This window comes from Gossypium raimondii, chromosome 11, assembly GCF_025698545.1.
Source record: "Gossypium raimondii isolate GPD5lz chromosome 11, ASM2569854v1, whole genome shotgun sequence".
Lineage (NCBI taxonomy): Eukaryota > Viridiplantae > Streptophyta > Magnoliopsida > Malvales > Malvaceae > Gossypium > Gossypium raimondii.
This window is the reverse complement of record NC_068575.1, coordinates 35,462,385-35,483,512: the sequence shown is the minus strand read 5'-3', so window position 1 is coordinate 35,483,512 and position 21,128 is coordinate 35,462,385. Positions and strand designations below refer to the sequence as shown.

The 21,128-nt window shown below is 39.0% G+C and overlaps 1 protein-coding gene across 1 annotated transcript; it reads left to right on the top strand.

Moving 5' to 3' along the window:
• Positions 1-465: 465 nt before the first annotated feature.
• On the top strand, positions 466-3,097 carry LOC105804089 (COMPASS-like H3K4 histone methylase component WDR5A). The gene is made up of 2 exons (XM_012636583.2): positions 466-1,388; positions 2,491-3,097. Exons 1-2 carry the CDS (start codon positions 705-707, stop codon positions 2,782-2,784), a joined length of 978 nt encoding a protein of 325 aa, XP_012492037.1. The 5' UTR covers positions 466-704; the 3' UTR covers positions 2,785-3,097.
• The last annotated feature ends 18,031 nt before the right edge of the window (positions 3,098-21,128 follow it).

Below are 21,128 nucleotides of genomic sequence, written 5' to 3'. Positions count from 1 at the left end.
ATAGGCTCCACCATTGGCGCCTCCAAGATAGGCGCAACTAGTCGTGCCTCGTATCTATACCCGGGTCATATACTGATCCGGGAAAAAAATAATATTTTATTAAAAGAAAAAAATTAATATAAAAAATTCATTGACGCCTATCAGATAGGCTCGATTAAAAAGAAAAAAATAATATAAAAAATTCATTGGCGCCTGTCAGATAGGCGCCATTAAAAAAAACATACTATTTCGATAATTAATCTATCTGACAATCTATTTCGGTATTTTTTTTAATTTATTTGGTAAAAAACCCTCATTTTGATTGCAATTTACCTTAATTTATTTGATTTGAGATTCCAAAAATATTGATGAAAAGGCATGTGTTTGATTTTTTTTTTTATATATAAATTCTGTTTTCGGTGAAAGGAAGTGTATGATTTTATTGTGATTGCCATACTTCAATTGAAAGTGTTCACTTTGGGTGATAGCAAGTTTGCAACCGATTGGTTGAGGTAAGAAACTGTAAATTGGTTAAAATAGAAATAGAAGATAGTGCAAGCTTTAACTTCAACTGAGAATTTTTGTTTAGAAATGTTTCAAGAGACGTACTTTGCCTAAACAGAATAAAAACCGTCATCTCACGGCATTAGTGCTTCGTTTCCTACACTCTTCAAAACCTTAAACCCTGCCCCAAGACTCTCTTCCTTCAAATCCCCCCCCCAAATATGGCGACTGTAGCTACAACCACCACATCGACGGCGGCGACAACCGAAACTTTCAAGCCCTACACTCTCTCCCAAACCCTAGCCGTCCATAAAAACGCCCTCTCATCCGTCAAATTCTCCTCCGACGGCAGCCTCCTCGCCTCCTCCTCCGCCGACAAAACCCTCCGTACCTACTCTCTCTCCCCCACCGCTTCCACTCTCACTCCTATCCATGAATACTCCGGCCACGACCAAGGCGTCTCCGACGTCGCCTTCTCCTCCGACTCCCGGTTCCTCGTTTCTGCTTCCGACGACAAAACGCTCCGTCTCTGGGACGTTCCCACTGGTTCTTTGATCAAAACCCTCCACGGCCACACCAACTATGTCTTCTGCGTCAACTTTAATCCTCAATCTAACATGATTGTCTCGGGTTCTTTCGATGAAACAGTGCGTGTTTGGGACGTCAAAACTGGAAAATGCCTGAAAGTTTTGCCTGCTCATTCTGATCCAGTGACAGCAGTTGATTTCAATCGAGATGGTTCCCTCATTGTCTCGAGTAGTTATGACGGGCTTTGTAGGATTTGGGATGCTGGAACCGGGCATTGTATGAAGACTTTGATTGATGATGAGAATCCGCCTGTTTCTTATGTTAAGTTTTCGCCTAATGGGAAATTCATCCTTGTTGGGACTCTGGATAACACTTTGGTAAGTTCTCATTTTTGGGTCTTTTCTTTTCCCTTTTTAATTTCTTTTAATGTTTGTTACTTCAAGATTTCCAAGCTTAGATTGAGGGTTTTTTTTAAGGCCACTGTATGTTTATATAAACTTCAACTTGTTTGAGGCAATTCTTGAAGTTGATTAGGCTGCAAATTCTTTATTGTACTTTGGTATATTCACCTTTTAGCTTACTTTAGGTCATCAGTTTGTTTTACTTTATTTTTCATATCACTTCCATGTTCAAGTCTGCTCTCAATGTACTAACATTTAAACATATATCTGTCTGTATGTGTGTATACATGAATGTGAATTAATGACTTCGAGACTTTCTGCTAATACTTAGTAGTTTTTGTTATTCTTCTAGTAATTTATTTTGGAATTCTGTTTTTATTTGAAGAACAGAGCTGCTCTTAATCTTTAGATGAGTCTGTAAATTTGGCCTTGTTTCCTCTTCATCACTTCACTTATAATATCGACAACTTAATAGCATTATGCTTTATCTTCTACCCTGTAATTTATGGAATCAATGAATCAGTTGTTTTGTCTGAAATTTCACTAGCTGCTGCTGGAAATCATATATTCATGAGAAAAATTGTTAGGTTGTGTATTATTATTTTCATAAATGGATAGAGCAAAAGTCAAGATGCCCCATAAGAATTGGTAATTTGTCATACTTGACTCACTTGCAATGCAATGTCACCCTTTTTCTATGTTTCTGTGCTTATAAATGGACCTCTCATTTTATTCGAGGTGCTATTCTATTTGGAAATAATCTGTTTAGCTGAAGCAATTTATGTTTGCTTATCAATTGACTTTCCTATTAGCTTCGAGGAGGAGTTCGAATGGCTTTTCAAAGGCTAGGAATTTATCTTGTATTGTTTTTCTTATTTTTTTGAGTTCTTTTATGTGCCAATTACAACTGCATTGAAGTTCTTTTTTTTTTTCTTTTAATGTTCTGAAAATGGTTTATTGGGATATTTGTGTGTTTCTGTTTGTTTTTCTCTACCTGGTGTCTTTTGTCCTCAATTCTATGATAAATTGTTCAAATTTTTGGTTGGTACTTTGTCTAATTGTTACATTTTCTCTGCAGAGGCTATGGAACTTTGAAACTGGGAAATTTTTGAAAACTTACACTGGCCATGTGAATTCAAAGTTCTGCATTTCATCTTCTTTCTCTATTACAAATGGGAAGTATATTGTTAGCGGCTCCGAAGATAACTGTGTGTACTTGTGGGAACTTCAGTCCCGGAAGGTAGTTCAGAAGTTGGAAGGCCACACCGATGCTGTTATATCAGTTGCATGTCACCCAACTCGCAACATGATTGCATCAGCTTCACTTGGGAACGACAAGACTGTGAGGATCTGGACTCAGGAGAAAGAATGATCTGCAATTAATACCAGTTGCTAATACGTTTCACATTGGGATGCTGGTAAAGATTTCGATTTTTAGCATAGACCTCTGGCTCGTCTGGATGAAATGTGCATTTTTCCTGGAGCTTTTGCTATTTGTCATAACATTTCTTCCATGTACCTTTGACTGATGATCCCCTTTCAGCCTGTGTATCCAAGAACTACTCTCTGAGATGTGTTGGGAGTTGCTTATGTGCAAAAAGTCTCTCCCTTAGGGATTATTAGATTAGTGTGCCTTGTAATGCACTTGTTTGTCCGTAATTGTTAACATTTTGTGGTTTCAGCTACATTAGTTGGTTGTGTTTCTAGGCGCAGAGAAGGGGTATTTTGATAAAATAACTGCTCGCAGTAGTGTCGGGTTTCTAAAGACGGGATATAGAGTATATGAACAAGAATAATGAGGGAGTGTAGGCTGGTTTTTGAAGTAGAGCAAGATGATTGACATGTATGCTATAGGAATGGATGCAGGGAACGCCTTGCCATCCTAAATTATGTCATTGGGAGTTCCATTGTACGTTCATGCGAAATTCTATGAAACTTGGAAGGGTGATGGAAGCATTTGAGGCAGCCAGGTAAAGCTGAGATTATGAGGATGATGCAACAGCAGAAAGAAAATTGCAGATTGGAGCTGATTCTGCAACTCACCCTCAATCCCAAGAAATCTATGCTGAAATTAAAAAAACTCTTAAACATTGAAATGAAGGAGCTAACATTGAGTTGCAATAGATGAAGACGAATTGGCAAAATTTATAGTTGGCTAGTGGAAAAGCTACACAAATTTCATTTAACAGCATACGGACTAGAATCAGACTTGGAAAAGGGTAAAAGGAATGGGGTTGAAGGAGCTAAGATGTTTCCTAATGTTTTCCAGTTTAGTGTTAACTTCAATACTCCTTTTCCTTAAAAACAAACAAACAAACAAGTACTTTTTCTTGCCATAAAATCATAGTACTAATTGAAAAAAAATTATAAAAAATTAGGTAGGCAAGTAAGAATGATTTCAGAAAATATATGTTGTTACAAGTCTTTATTTTGAATGTATTCGTATAAAGCTTGTTAGTATTTTATTTGTAGATATGTCGTCTTTCTATAAGTATATATATTGATATCATGTTTTGGTATATAGTTTCGGACTTATTATTTTTTCAAAAACATTTAATATATTTATATAAAATAATTATAAATATCAAATAAATGAGATTAAATAAATTTCAAATATAAAATACTAATAAATTATATAAGATGTTACACATAATTAATATATGCATATATATTTGCTAATTACATTTATTTAATATACATATACATATATATATCTTAAAACTAAAATATGTTAATACATGTTGATTGAGTCATAATTTAATTAGCATTTGTATTATTGTTACTGTAAAAGGACGCGAGTTCAAACACATTTTATCCTCTTATTTAAGGGTTGGAGATAGAGGTGGTGAAATTTGAATCAATTCGCTTTAAATGAAGTAGATTTTTTCTTTTGAAAAGTGGATGTGGGAAAGGGTAGGGTAGGGTGGATTTTTTTATTTGGACAGTGGGTATGGTGTGATAATATAAATTACTTGCTCCACTCTACTCCACTATATGAAAGGATCATCTTATCCTTGTATATTAAACTATTAAAAGGGTAAAAATGTAATAATGTAATATAGAAAAAATTCATATATTTTCTGTTTTAATATTTTTTGAAGAACTATGTTTAAATATTTACTTGAATTTAAAAATATTTAAAATATTAAAGATTAGTAGAAAAAATTAAATTGAAACGGAGTGAGGAGTGGCGGAGATGGATGCATCTAACATCCATGGATGTAGTATTGGTTTTCAAAATTATACATTCATAGTGAAGCAGGGTGGGTAGTGGAGTAGAGTGTGCAAACTATAGAGTGGTGGTTGATTTAGTAATGTCCGTCCCTACTCCGCTCCATTGCTATCTTTATTTGGGGAGGGATTATGAGTAGTTCTATGCATTATATCAAAAAGAAAAAGACGTTATGTATAATTTATTACCATGACATTATTTAGCAAATGCATATATTAAAAAAAATCATTTTTTGTCTAAAAGGGAGAATTTTTTTTGTATCAATCAGTACGTTCTATTTCAAATAGTACTATACAAATATATTACATTGATTAATATTGATCAAATTTTATATTGAAATGAAACTTAAACTTTTGTGTTTGAGTTTACTACAGGAACAAGGTATTTCAATTGGTACGGAATTAAGTCCTATGATCCATATTGAATATTTTATGCTTATTTGGCATGAACACTAACCCACAAATCATACATGTTATACATTAATAATTTTTAACCCGAGTCCTTGAAAGGATCCGGGTCTCTAACCCAGTTCCCGAGGCAAAGCCAAAGATCCAGTTCGTGAGGCAAAGCCAAGGACCTAGCTCGCAAGGCAAGGCCGCAGATCTAGCTCGTAAAAAGGACTGCATGCTCCTCAGGCCATCCAAACACGTGTCCAGTAGGCACGGAGCCCACCCGGAATGTTAATCCTAGGAATAAAAAGAACCGCGTGCTCCATAAACACGTACCCAACAGACCTAGAGTTCACAAAGAATGTCAGTACTAGGGACAGAGAATGTCAGTACCAGAGAAAGTGGAGCCAAAACAAAATAGTGGAGCCCTATCATGAGCTGTAATAGCATTTGTAACAACATGTATAGATACTCGAACACTTCTATAAATGACACACAAGAAAATATTCTTCAACAATTGGTGCGGTGAGCGTGGACAGACTTTCGATCATCAGATTTTTTCGAGTTTGATTAAGTGTTCAATTTTCGAAGCAAATGACTCACCCAAGTGAAAATTTCCTCTAAAACTCTTTATCAGGATAGGCCGGAGCGCAGGTTTCAGTGACCAATACAATGAAACAAACTTATTTATCGGGTGGTATGTTGATAGACTAAAAATTCTCGGCAATATGGTCTATTAGGGAGCTTCTGGCCTTTTGGACTTGAATATATATACTAGTCAAGGGTTGCGACTCTCTCTTAACCAAGAGGGACCCCCACAACAGTTCTTGGCCCTTTAAAAACAAATGAGGTTTATGAGGGAATAGATGGTCGTTTAGGAGACGCAGTTCGAACAACAAGCTCTTCAATAGAAGCTGTTGAAATAGAACGAGGAGTTGCGAATGAAGGTGCATTCTGATAACTTGGGTTTTTAAGACAATGTAAACACGCAAGATGAGGTCCAGGCACACAGATCAAAGAATGACAAAACAAGATGGATGGGTTGCACAGAGATGTACGAGCTTTACACATTGAATCATAAGACATGGATTAGTTGTTCTGTTCCAATAACCCATTGACTTCTGAAATTGCAGCAGTGAACTTACCACGTGACTTCAAGGTCTCAAAAGATATGTTTGAGAGAAGAAGGGACCTGTGAGATCATCTGATACAATACAATGACTACATGAATGTGGTGGTAGCATTAGATGCAGCGAAATGTAAAGCCTTTTCCACAATGCTCAACGGGTGTGCCAAGGATTGATACCTATCCCTTCCACAAGGTTTAGTTCAAAACTTCTCGTAGTTGGGACAGATGTTCTTGGGTAGATTCAGAGCCCACAAAGTAATCATGAATACGCATGTGAGACTCATATCCGTGAAACAAAAGGAGGACAAGTCCTTTCAAAGGGAAGATAGACAGTTCAGAAACAGGGAGGGACATCACAGCAGAAAGGGCCATCCTAGCCAATCACTGTGAGTAAGAAACGACAGGCCACAAAAGTGTCAGGCTCAAGGTGACACACTCAGGGCTCTCCTGAGACTTTAGACCACACCAGAAGATATGTTCCTCAGGGAAGGTTTGAAGCTTACACCCCCTTAAACGCTACTCGAACCTACATTCTCACTCAAGTCAAGAGCCTTGGGATCTTACCCAAGCCACCCCCGATGCTCCTCATCGAGAGAAGACGAACTCGGGGGATTGGTACACTTTTCACATGATATAAGACATAAGATCGAGGATTGTTTAACGCTAAAAGATGTTATAGAAGAAGCTGTTTAAAATAGAAAGCTCACTGAATTCGTGAATCAAAGTGGTTCATAGCAAGGTAAAAGCTCACGCAGTGATCCCAAGAGTAAGCAAAAAGTTTAGGGTACCATCCATGTGATCATAGGTACGGACGAGGATTGGGTAAGTTCCAATACAAATAGGAGGGCACACATGCGAAGTGTGATGTCAGTTAGCACTCCTAAGAGGTCATGATAATAAGAGAAATGAAGTGTGGAATTTGGTAGTGACGACAAGGAACTTGTTCGCGATGAAGAAGGTAACAATCCGATGGTGGTCTCGATAATAATCGTGAGTTTTGAGGTCAAAAGAATACTAGTGGATAGTGGAAGTGTGGTGAAAGTACTGTTTTGGGACGCATATAAGAAGATGGGGCTAAAGAAATAGACATTGTTTAAGGCTAGCTCGTTGTACGGTTTCGCGAATCACCTAGTTGAGGTGAGAGGCTTAATCACCTTACCAGTCACCTTAGGAGATAACGAGCGCACAACCACGAAATATGTTTAGTTCCACATGGTAGACTACCTAATGGCATACAATGCCATCTTCAGAAGGCCAATAATAAGGATGACAAAGATGGTGGTCGCAACATTCTGAATGAAAATTAAGTTTTCGATAAAGATTAGGGTTGAATTCCTACGATCGAATCAGCAGATTGCGAGGCAATGTCATATATTATTTGTCAAACAAGCGAGAGAGCCTGTGGCCAAAGGAAAAAGTGCGCAAGGACCTAAATTGGTCAGTTAGGTTCTTGATTTAGACAGTTTGAACGTGAGAGATGAACATAGGAGCAAAAAACTCGAAGTCGCTGAACACACTAAGTCGCTGCAACTATTTTGTGATAGCGAAGAAAGGACTGTAAAATTTTTTTCAACATTCGAAGCAGAAGAAAAGAGTGTGCTGGTCCGATGCTTGAGGAAGAATTCAGATTTTTTTGACTGGTCCGCAACAGACATGCTAGGTGTGGACCACCCCAAGTAATTGTGCACAAATTGAATGTACTTCTGGAGGCGAAACTAGTAAAGCAAAAGAGTAAAAAGTTCATGCTATAAGTTGTGGAAGCAATGAGACAGGAGGTAGCTAAGCTGTTATAGGCAGGATTTATCAAATAAGTGGAATATCAAGATTGGGTCTCTAATATAGTAATGGTGAAGAAGGTAAACGACAAATGGAGAATGTGTATAAACTTAAATGAAAAATAACAGTTTTCCCCTACCCTCAATTGACCGATTAGTGGATGCCTCTTCAGGTCACAAGTTCACTAGCTTAAACAACAAATGAAGAATGTGTATCGACTTAAACGACAAATGACAGTTTTCCCCTACCCTTGATTGACTAATTAGTGGATGCCTCTTCAGGTCACAAGTTCACGAGCTTCATGGATACTTTCTCAGGATACAATCACATTCTATTGGATCAGTGTGAACAGGAAAAGACAGTCTTTATCACTAAAGAAGGGCTTTTTTGCTATCGGGTCATGCCATTCGACCTTAAAAATATGGGAGCAACCTATTATAGACTAATAAATAGGATATTAAAGGACCAAATAGGTTATGAGCTCGAGGTCTACGTGGATGATATGTTGGTAAAGAGCGAGTCGATGAGAAAGCATGTGCAAAGCCTATTAGAGACATTTGCGGTCTTCAGGGCTCACAAAATGAAGCTGAATCCTGAGAAGTGTGTTTTTCGTGTGTGAGCTGGTAGGTTTTTTGGGTTCATGATTTCAGAAAAGGGATAGAGGTGAACCCAAAAAAGATCTAAGCCATCATGGAAATACCCTCTCCACAAACTATAAAAGGCGTACAGCACCTCACAGGCAGAGTGGTGGCACTCAACATATTCATTTCCAGGATGACAGACAAGTGCCTCCATTCTTCAAAACTTTGAGGACCACCTTCTCGTGGGCTAAAGAATGTTAGGTAGCCTTCGAGGAATTGGAACTATATCTCACCTTTCCTCTACTCTTAAAATCAACTTAAGTATACTACACCAATTTGGCTACCTCGGAAGAGGCAGTCACAGCAATACTGATTAAGTTAGATGGTGTCCACCAATTTTCGGTATACTACACTAGTAAGGTACTCCTAAACGATGAAATGAGATACTTAAAAATAGAAAAGTGTATCTATACTTTCATAATTGTAGCTCACAAATTGCGCTCGTACTTCTAAGCCTATCCAGTCATTGTGGTTACAAATCAACCCATGAAGGAAGTGTTGTCCAAGGCAGACACTTTAGTAAGGGTAACGAAATAGAGTATTAAGCTTGTTGAATTCAAAATAGACTTCGCCCCGTGAGCAACAATAAAAGGACAGGTGCTAGCCGACTTCATAGTGGAGTGTTCCTTTGAAAGAAATGAGAACGCAACAGGTAATGTGGGTTACAACTTGAAACGTTGGATAGTAAATATCCTATAAAAATTTTATGCTATATAAACCTTGATGGAAGTGAACAATTTGATTAGCTATATTTTATGATGAGGCATAACATGCTAACAATTCTATATGTTATACTTTATAATGAAGCACCATGTATTCCATATTTTATACTAAAATTTCTTTTTTGTTTGTTGCACACCGTTTAGTAGGTAGCCCACATCTAAAAAGTATACATGCAACTGATAATTCAAAAAGTTGGCTAGTTTATGTAAATGATTCCACAACCAAAATAGGGCCGGGAGCAGGAGCACTCATAATCGATCCCAGTGGCAGCGAATGGTAGTACAAATTGTCATTTGGGTTTCGACCATCTAATAACATCGCTAAATATGAAGCCTTGGTATCAGGACTGCAATTAACATGTCATTTAGGAGTAAATGACTTAATTGTCCACACAGATTCATAGTTGGTGGTAAAACAAATGAATGATGAATACGACGTAAAAGAAGCGATGCTAAAAAAATATCATGCTATGACAGACCAGTTGCTCGCAGGGTTTGACAAAGCTCAAATTAAGCAGCTCCTGAGAAGTGACAACATACGTGTTGATGCTTTGTCCAAATTAGCATCCTCTGTTGCATCGAACAAAGAGGGAAAGTCCTACTCGAGCATAGAGAGACTCTGAGTTGTGACGTACCACAAGTATTATTCATAGATCAGGAGGAGATCTGGATGACACCAATAATGCGCACACTCTAAGGTGAACCAGACATTCGAGACAAAAAGGAGCTCGAAAAACTACAACGCAGAGCAGTGAGGTATTTCATCATTACAAATTACAAATATTTGCCAAATTCCCAATATATGATTTGAATATTTGAATGTTGCGAACTTATCTGATTACACGATGAATTAAGACAACATATTTTATCCTACATTTGGTAGGTTTACCCTCTAAGAGGGTGTACTATATAGAAATGGGATTTTCGCACCCATTATTGCGGTGCTTATCACCATCTGAGGTTGAATATGTTATGTGAGATCTATAAGGGGATTTGCGACGATCAATTAGGGGGTAAATTACTCACACAAAAAATCTTAAGGCAATGGTATCACTGGCCTATAATCCAGAAAGACGCATACCAGTTGGTTCACATGTGTTATTCCTGCTAAAGAAATGTCAAAATCTAGCGACAACCAGCGGAGCCTCTTCAAGTCATGTCAGGCCCTTGGCCATTTGTAACTTGGGGGGTTGATATCCTTGGCCTGTTTCCTATAGTCACGGCATAAAAAAGTTTATAATAGTGGTTGTGGAGTACTTCACCAATTGGATTGAAGTCGAAGCTTTGGCAACTATAATAGAGAAATAGATGGAGTCTTTCTTGTGGAATTCGATTGCCTATATGTTCGGGATACCTCGTGTGATTATTACGGACAATGGTACATAATTTCAGGGAAAGTTCAAAAAAATTTGCACTGAGTTCTAGATAGCCATAACTCAAAGCTCAGTGAAAACATCACAGACTAATGGGCAAGTCGAAGTAATTAACAAGAAAATTCTAATAGCCCTAAAAAAAAGTTGGTAGGGCTAATGATGCTTAGTTAGAAGAATTATTTAAAATTTTATGGGCCTTGCGAACTACAACCCATACCACAACGGGGGAAACAACTTTTTTGCTTGTCTACAATCCAGAAGTTGTAATCTCTACAAAAATTGGTTTGAGGTCGCACAGAACACAACACTTCAAGGAGGAAGCTAATTAGGAGGCCATCAGGCTAAATCTTGACCTGATTGACGAACTCAAAGAGGTAGCTGAAATTAGAAATGCAGCACGCGCCCAACAAGTAGCTCACTACTACAATTCTAAGGTAAAAAACAAGCAATTCCAAGTAGGCAAAATTGTCTTAAGGAATACCGAAACTAGTCTACCCGCTTCACAGAAGGGAAAAATGACCCCAAATTAGGAAGGGTCGTACAAAGTTATAGAAAAATTGGTTATAGGGTGTATAAGCTAGCGAGAATGGAGGGCACGATTGTATTGCGAACCTAGAATGGCCGACATCTCAAAAAGTATTATGTGTAAATCCTTACCTTGTGAATGATGAATCTTTCCCTAATAACATTTGTGTCATACTAAGGCTCGCAGGATAAAAAACCACAGCCTCCATCACAGTTAGCAAGAGTAAAGCTCCCAATTATCATATTAAGACTCGCAGGATAAAAAACCACAACCTCCAACACAGTTAGTGATAACAAAGCTCCCAACTGTCATACTAAGGCTCGCAGGATAAAAAATTGTAACCTCTAACATAGTTAGCGAGAGCAAAGCTCCCAGCTGTCATGCTAAGGCTCGTAGGACAAAAAACCATAGCCTCAAATACAGTTAGCGAGATCAAAGCTCCCAGCTATCATACTAAGGCTTGCAAGATAAAAAACTGAAGCCTCCAATACAGTTACTGAGAGCAAAGCTCCTAGCTGTCATGTTAAGGCTCACAAGATAAAAACCACAGCCTTCAACATAGTTAGCGAGAGCAAAACTTAAAGCTGTCATACTAAGGCTTGCAGGATAAAAACTACAACCTTCAACATAGTTAGCGAAAGTTAAAAACTCCCAGCAGTGTTATTTTTCCAAATTTTAAGGAAGTATAAAATAGCTCGCAAATTCACATCCCCATTTGGTTATCTCTCAGAGTTTTCTTAAGTATAAGACAGCTCACAGATTCACATCTCTAGTTGGTTATATTTCAAATTTTTCTTAAGTATAGTTGGTGATTTTTGAAGGTTTTTACTTAAAGCCTTTATAATAATGATATAACTATGCGATAAATGTGATAAGCTCGCAAAAGACACAATGGCAATAGGCTATCAAAAACAAACTTCTTCAATCACAAATTTTTAAAACAACAACAAATATAAGGAAACTGTGATACATTATCTTCTCCATCAACACCTTGGTTTGTATTGTCAAGTGGGGCAATGTTATCATTTTCAGTTGGAGGACCAAATCTTCATTCTTAGTTGGATTCTCCTCTAAGTAGAAGTCTAGAAAGTTCTTCCAGGTGGACATGAATGAGTCCCAAGTAGCACCCAAGGGATATAGCATATCAAAACCCAACTCGTTCATATCCAACCCATCGAAAGTATTAAGGTCCACTTTGCGAACATCGAAGGGGGTACCAACAAACCTAAGCGTGTAGTAGTATGTTCATTTTTAGCTTCAAAATAAAATTCAAAAAAGTCTCAACTATTTTCTTGTTGAACCCTTCTAGGGCCTTAGACTACTTCTGCACAGTGCTCTTCACTTGGTCTTGGCACTCCTTAATGATTTTCTCCAGTAAGGCTGTACATTCCACAGTGACCCTTTTTGCCTCAACCTACGTGGCCTCTTTGCTCTCTCTCTCTTAGTGATCAGCTTGCATGCTAACTCATCCATTTTAATTTCTACGATTGCCAAGTGCTCATAAGATCCCCATTTTTTTATTGATTACTTCATTTTCGTCCATCATATTATGATATAGCTCGCGAACTTTTGCCAACTCTGACTTAATCTCTACGAGCTCACTTTGACAACCCTCTTTATATCTTAACCCAATCATATTAGCCTCAAAAAGTAGAAATCCCAGAGATGAGGACAGGCTCGATGCTAAGGGTATTTGTGAATTGCTTAGCCTTATAGCCTCTGGTATAGAAGTCTGCTATCCAAGGACCACATCATCATGATTATAAGGGTACTCTTGCGCATTTAGTTCTCTGTGCCATGGAAACAAACTTCCATCACCTTCAACTGATGCTTCTTCAATAGTAGGTCTAGTTAAAGAAATACGAGGGGCACAGGGGGGAGTATCCTCATAAAGGGCAATCGGTAAGCTAACAGAGAAGACATGTGGTAGGCTCACAACAAGAGAAGTTAGAGCTTCAACCACTGCAGCAATAAGACCAATAGAGTTTTTTTTCTTTTACTACGTCATTCCAACTGTGCGGTTCTCCCTTCCTCCTTACTCATAGAACTTATTCGCACAACCCCCATCGTTGGAACGCCTCAAAAATGTATATTTTTGTTTTTGTAAAAATATGACACAAATATTTGTCTGCTTTAATGGTTAAGTGTTCTAGGTATGTGTATGAGGTCCCAAGTTCAAGCCATGCCTTTGGCAAAATTTTGGAATTTTTCTGAATAAAGCCTCACTCTTGTTCAGTAGGCTTGATTTCGAATCCCTGTGCATGCAAGAAAGTTGTTTTTTTTGTTATCTGTGCCGTGTGAGAGTTTGAAGGGAAGTAAAATACTGAAGTGTTTGAGTGAAGTTTGAATTTGGTTGTTGAGGAAATGTGGTGGACGATTTTTGGGTAGTTTGAGAGATAGTGAAAGTGTGGTGGACTGTTTTTAGGAGAAAAATAAGGGATTAAGGGTGGTTATCTGATATTTTGCCAGTATTTTCTTTTTATTTTTTCCCCAAAAAACATCTGTACGTTTTCCTTTCCATTCTCCCTGCTGAATTCTCCTCTGCTGTTTTTCTTTCTTTTTGTATTAGCAAATCCCTTTTTCTTCCTTTTATTATTTTGACCAATACGTGTCTCCTTGTTCGGGATTCTGTTTGATCGCTGCGTTTTTTCCCGTTTGGTAAGTGGCTTAAGTTATTGTAGTTTTGGCATTTGTTTACTGACTGAAGGTTGTGATTTTCTATTTTGGATAGTAGACAATCGAGAAGAGTGGAGTCTTCCTCGTGTCACCTCGTAATTGAAATCACTAAGGGTGTTAGGGTAAGCATTGGTCGCTTGATTAGAGCTGTGGTCGTTCGTATTCACATTTTAAAAACTTTTTTAAGATCTGAATCTCTGTTTAGGAATGTCAATTCTAGGTTCTGAGTGTCTTGGGAGTGTCTACACGTTAAACCGGAACCAGGTGTGTACCCGAAATGGAGAAAATAGGATTCAGCGAAAAACCGAAATTGCTTGCATTAAGGATAGCAACAGTAGGCCGGCTTTGAAAAATCACCATAAATTCTGGGAATCGAATTAGAGGATGAAAAAAATATAGAATTAAATATTATTGAGTCTAGTTTCTCATAGAAGAAACAGTGTAAGTAATGTAATTGTAAATTGTGAGATATAATAAGTTTTGTGAGACAAGGTAAGAATGAATTTGGATTCCCTATTTTGACGTTGGAATCATCAAAAATTGGAGAAAAATAATTAGGGGTTAAAATTTACATGTTTAAATTATTAATGAGTTTGTTTTTTATAGAAATAAATGGTAACATCATCCAAATTTTGTACTAAGAGATAATTAATTTTTAGCAAAGAAAGGTTAAAGCTGTCAGACAGTAAAACAAGGGTAAAATTGAAGATTTTAATGTACTTATTGGCGAAACCAAAAATTTTGGAAATTTTATGGTAGAAAGGTATTTGAGTCTAGTTTCAAAGATATCAAGCAGACCTTAATTTGGAATTTTTTAGCTCAAGATATAAAAAATTTAGTAACAGTGACTCAAGTAGACAACTCAGAAGGAACATATAAGTAAATAGTGAAAACATATCTGAATATTTAGCTAGCAAGAGTTACATTAAAAATGGACCATACGGCCAAGGCCAATTTGGGCCGAGTGGGCCACACGGGAAGACCACATGGGCGTGTGAGCTTATATTCACTGAATTGATTGCTAAGGTTGCACGGGTTGTCCAAGTCGACTGTGAACCTACTGTAGGATCGGTAAGCATCACTTAAACCCATAATTGTACGAACTGACTGTTTGATTTATATATGTGTTAAGCATGATGATAGTATGCCTGTATGCTGAACTGGTTATATGTACTGATGTTCTGAGATAGCATGTCATGACTTGTGTGTTACATTGCATGGGGTTGGGTTAATTATATTTGGAGGAAGTGTACTGAAAGGCTCTTAAGTCTAACATACTGGCAGTTCAGCTGCAAATTACTCCTTTGTGCCGCATTCGATACTACTTGGAGTGTAGGGATAGGTGGGTTGATTTGATCCCCACATGGAGTGTGGGGTTGGACGGAGTTGGTGTGTAGAGGCTGGTTGGGTAGGACTTTTCTACTGAATACTGCATGATTGCTACTGATACTATGATGGGATAAGACCCTACTGCATATTTGATACTGTACTGAGATGGGCTAAGACCCAAATTCTTACTGATACTGAAAAAGGGCTTAGGCCCAAGACTGCTTTAACTGTGCACTGTGATTTTTCTATTGTTCGTTTTCTGTGGGATTACATATTGAGTTTTCGCAAATTAACCCCTTTTGTTGAAATGTGCAAAGGTAATCCTCATAACTAGACGGATTGGAGCGGCGGAGGACTCGTCGATGACCACAGTTTTGGACTTTCATGGTTTTTAACCCATATTTACGATAATTGGTTTTATTTCTAGTCTATTTTTACTGGCTAAGTTTTTGGGTTGTAATTGGACTTTTGGACTTTGGTTTTGGGTGTTAATTATCTTTACTTTATGGATTACAATTGCTAGTAGTAGGAAACCTCGGTTTTCAAAAGAAACAAATGTTTTTCCTAAACTAACGATTGTTTAATTTGTTTTAAAAGCTTCCACAAATGAATAACAATTTGAAACTATCGATTAAATGAGCAACACAATTTTAGAACTAATAAGATATTAAGATGATGAATTCAATGGAAATGGTTTTAACGCTACGTCACAGTTTTCAAACACCCTATCATGTGGCATCGCTAGATCCAGCCATAACGTCTAGGTCAGGTTTGGGGTGTTACATTTAATGGTATTAGAGCCAGGATATAAAACTCGGCTGTGGATTGTGGGTTCTAAATTTGGTCTTTGAACGATTTTTTTAAAAATGATTTGAAATATTTCTACTGAGTATGTGGTGCACCGAGTCTCCGGCGCCGATCTTGTAATTGTTCTGAAACTGATATATGTTATGGTATTCTGAAACTACTGTAGGTAGTATACTGTGAAAACACTCAAGATAGTGTATATTGAGACTGTAGCAAAACTGATAGAGACTAAGATTTACGTAAACAAACTCTGAATAACCGATAGTGTATAAAACAATTGTTAATAAACATTGAAACCGTAACTGATTCATAAAACTTAGAATACCAGATGAATCCGATTAGTTATGAGCATATGAGGTATCCACGGATGGGGTATTACAGGCCAAGGTAAAGGCCGTAGAGGGGCTCGAGCTGAGTCCTAATCATCGGGTAGCCTACGAATTTTGGATACGAGTGAGACGCTAATGTCGCCCGCTACTGAGACTGGGTCTTAAGATTGCATGGATGGGGGACGATGTATTGTCCTAGACTATGCTAAGGATTTGGAAGAGGGTCGCTAGTCCCAATATTAGTTTTGGGGGCCAAGGGTCGGTTATGGAACAACTCCGGTTCAATAGAGCTGAGCTCTTTAGGGGTGTCACTAGGGTCGCCCCTAATGTGGCCGAGTACTGGATTGAGGCAACGAGGAGGATCATGGATGACTTAGATTGTACCTTTAAGTAGAAATTTAAGGTTGTAGTCTTGCTGCTGCGTGATGAGGCTTATCAGTGGTGGCTTACTGTTAAGGAGGGCACTCAGCCCGAATGTCTGACGTGAGAGTTCTTTAAGACCACCTTCTAGGGGAAGTATGTAGGAGCTAGTTATGTGGACGCTCGAAGGAGGGAGTTCTTGAATCTAACATAGGGAGATCGATCAGTGGTCGAGTATGAGGCCGAATTCCTACGACTGAGCCGTTTTGTGAGAGGTATGGTGGCGACTGAGTATGAGTGTTGTGTTCGCTTTAAGGATGGCCTCAGAGATAATTTAAGAGTCCTGATAGCTCCGCAGAAGGAGTGTGATTTTTCTCCACTGGTTGAGAAGGTGAAGATTGTTGAGGAGGTTAAGCGCACTGAGTGCCGAAACCGAGATAGGAAGAGAGGTAAGAAGAAGAGGGATTCGGAGCCCTCGAGTTCTGTGCAGAGGTCTAAGAAAAAGGCTTGAGCTGATGGGCCAGTTAGAACTGGGCCCTTTGTTATTGCTACTGGATTGCAGCCATGTGTCGACTGTGGTAGACACCATCAGAGCGAGTGTTTGAGAAGGACTGAGGCATGTTTGAGGTGTGGATCATTGGATCATCGCATTAAGGAGTATCCATTTAGGGCCGATCCGATGCAAGCTTAGGGTACTGGTTCTGCACATCCACAGAGGGTAGCACAACAGCCACAGAAGGCCGATCAGATGTAAGCTTAGGCCGTGGTCAAGCTAGGGATTGTAATGGTATGAGACATGGGCAAAGAGCACCGGACATAGGTGCTGGACAGGTTGAGGTGAGACAGTCGGCCCTAGTTTATGCTGCTCGTCGCCGAGAAGATAGAGATGTTCCAGACGTCATCACAGGTACATTTCTTATTTTTGATGTGCCTTACACTGTATTGATAAATATAAGATCTATGCATTCCTATGTCACTTGTTCTGTTCCCAAAAACCTAAGGATTCCGATTGAGAGTACTTCTAGTGAGGTGACGGTGCTGAGCCAGCTGGGGTAATCTGTTAGAGTTAGCAAACTGTACAGGGATGTTCCTTTAGAGGTTTAGGGGATGGTATTTCTGGCTGATTTGATAGAGCTTCTGTTTAAGGAGTTCGATATGCTATTGGGGATGGACTGGTTGGTCAAGTATCGTGTCTGTTTGGACTGTGCGACTAAGAGGGTTATATTGAGAACTGAGGAGGGTAATGAAGTAGTTGTGATTAGGGAACGTCAGAATTACTTGGCTAACGTGATCTCTGTACCGGCAGTTGAGAAACTGATTCGCAAGTGATGTGAGGTGGATTTGGTCTATGTAAGTCTTTCAGATTCTGGGAACTCTACAGTTAAGGATATCAAAACGGTAAAGGATGTTCTGGACGTCTTTCTTGAGAAGCTATTGGGTTTACCTTTGAATCGTAAAGTAGAGTTTGGGATAGAGCTCCTTCCTGGTACAGCTCCGGTGTCTATCGCCCTTATCGAATGACACCGAAGGAGCTTACGAAGCTTAATGCTCAGATTTAGGAGTTACTGGATCGTGGTTTCATCTGCCCTAGTATGTCTCCGGAGTGAGCACCGGTATTATTTGTAAAGAAGAAGGATAGATCCATGTTGATCTACATCGACTACCGGCAACTGAACAAGATGACCATTAAGAATAAGTACCCCCTACCGAGGATAAATGATCTACTTGACCAATTTCGAGGAGCTTTAATTTTCTTTAAGATTGACCTTCGATCTGGATATCATCAATTAAGGGTTAAGGAGGTTGATGTTCAAAAGACGACATTTAGGACTCGTTATGGTCACGACGAGTTTCTAGTGATGCCATTCGGACTGACTAATACACCGGCAACTTTCTTGGATTTAATGAATCGAGTGCTCTAGCCTTATCTGGATCGGTTTGTGGTGGTATTCATCGACGATATACTGGTTTACTCGAGGATTAAGAATGAGCATGATGAGCACCTTCGAGTCATTCTTCAGATTTTAAGGGAAAAATAGCTCTATGCTAAGCTTAATAAGTGAGAGTTTTGGCTGCGTGAGGAGGCATTTCTTGGTCATGTAGTTTCAGCTGAGGGGATTCAAGTTGATCCTCGAAAGATTAAGGCTGTCTTGAAGTGGAAGCAGCCTAGGAACGTGTCTGAGATCCACAGTTTTCTGGGACTGGCAGGATATTATCGACGATTTGTAGAGGGTTTTTCATTGATTGCAGCGCCCTTGACTAAGCTGCTACGTAAGGGTGTGTCATTTAACTGGACTGATGCGCATCAAGAGAGTTTTGAGAAACTCAAGACTGTACTGACTGGGACCCCTATTTTGATACAGTCGGAGCATAGAAAGGAGTTCACTGTTTATAGTGATGCTTCACATGTTGGTTAGGGATATGTGTTGATGCAGGATGGAAAAGTGGTAGCCTATGCGTCTCGTCAGCTTAAGACCCATGAGGTGAAGTATCTGACGCATGACTTAGAGTTGGCCGCTGTGGTATTAGCACTGAAAATCTAAAGGTATTATGTGTATGGTGAGAAGTGTATCATCTGCACTAATCATAAGAGCCTCAAGTATCTCCTCACTTAGAAGGAACTTAATCTTAGGTAGCGCAGATGGATTGAGCTGCTTAAAGACTATGACTTTACCATTGAGTACCACCCTGGTAAGGCCAATGTGGTGGCTGATGCACTGAGTCGTAGGTCTATGAATGATTTAAGGGCGATATTTGCTCGCCTAAGTTTATTTGACGATGGTAGTTTACTAGCCGAACTTTAGGTCAAACTGATATGGATTGAATAGATTTGAGGTAAACAGTTGGGAGATAAGTCTCTCAGGTTGCGTTTTTGTCAGGTTGAGAATGGTTGTAGTACTGACTTTGGGATAAATAGTGATGAGGTACTTTGTTTCTGTGGTCGGATTTGTGTACTGAATGATGAGGATTTAAGGTAGTCGATTCTGAGAGAGGCGCATGATAGTCTCTATGCTATGCATCTCAGCGGGAACAAGATGCACCGAGATATTCAGAAATTGTACTGGTGTCCAGGGTTGAAGCGTGAGGTTACTGACTTCGTTGCTCGCTATTTGACTTGTCTGCAGGTTAAGGCTGGACATCAATTACCTTTGGGCTTGTTGCATCCAGTTAAGATACCGTTATGGAAATGAGAGCGAGTAACAATAGATATCGTTAGTGGGTTTCCTCTAACACCTACTAAGAAGGATTCTGTCTGGGTCATCGTGGATCGATTGACCAAGTCTGCTTATTTCATCCCAGTAAGGATAAACTTTTATCTTTAGAAATTAGCTAAGCTCTACATATCAGAAATAGTGAGACTGCATGGGGTACCTATCTCGATCATTTCCAATAGGGATCCTTGTTTCACGTCTCGGTTCTAGAAGAATATTTATGAGGCTCTGGGTTTAAGAGTAGCCTTCAGTACTGCTTTCCATCCTCAGATAGATGGTCAGTCGGAGAAGGTGATTCAGATACTGGAGGACATGTTGGGGAGCTGTGTTATTGATTTTCGAGGCAGTTGGGAGGAGTACTTGTCGTTAGCGGAGTTTGTCTACAATAATAACTTTCAGTCTAGCATCCAGATGGCACATTACGAGGCACTGTACAGTCGTAAGTGTCGCACTCCTTTATATTGGACTGAGTTGGGCGAGCGACGTGTTCTGGGTCCTGAGTTGGTCTCTAAGACCGAGGATAATGTTAGATTGATTTGGGATCGTTTGAAAGTAGCTTTTTGCAGGAAAAAAATCTTATACGGATTTGAAGAGGTGTAGGATCGAGTATTCTGTGGGGGACTCTGTTTTTCTCAAGGTCTCACCATGGAAGAAGGTACTGAGGTTTAGTCGTAAGGGCAAGTTGAGCCCTAGGTTTATTGGAACTTACCATATTTTGAAGCGAGTGGGACCAATTGCTTATCAAATAGAGCTACCTCTGGCGTTGCATCATATCCATAATATGTTCCATGTCTCTATGTTGAGGTGTTACCACTCTGATCCTACTCATATTGTCCCTGTTGAGGAGATTGAGGTTAGGCCAAACATGACCTTTTAGGAGGAGCCTGTCTAGATTCTAGATCGTGACGTAAAGGTTCTGAGGAGAAAATCTATTCCTTTAGTGAAGGTTCTATGGTGTAATCATAGCATTGAGGAGGCCACGTGAGAGCCTGAGGATACGATACGTCAGTAGTATCCTTATTTGTTCTGATCAGGTAAATTTCGAGGCCAAAATTTTCTTTTAGGGGGGAGATTTGTAACGCCCTAAAAATGTATATTTTTGTTTTTGTAAATATATGACACAAATATCTGTCTGCTTCAGTAGTTAAGTGTTCTAGGTGTGTGTATGAGGTCCCAAGTTCAAGCCATGCCTTTGGCGAAAAATTTTGGAATTTT

Excerpts from the sequence above, each read along its gene's own strand:
- LOC105804089 (XM_012636583.2), top strand. The coding sequence starts at position 705 with ATGGCGACTGTAGCTACAACCACCACATCGACGGCGGCGACAACCGAA. Across the intron at positions 1,389-2,490 it reads GGACTCTGGATAACACTTTG|AGGCTATGGAACTTTGAAAC; the intron begins GTAAGTTCTCAT and ends TTTTCTCTGCAG.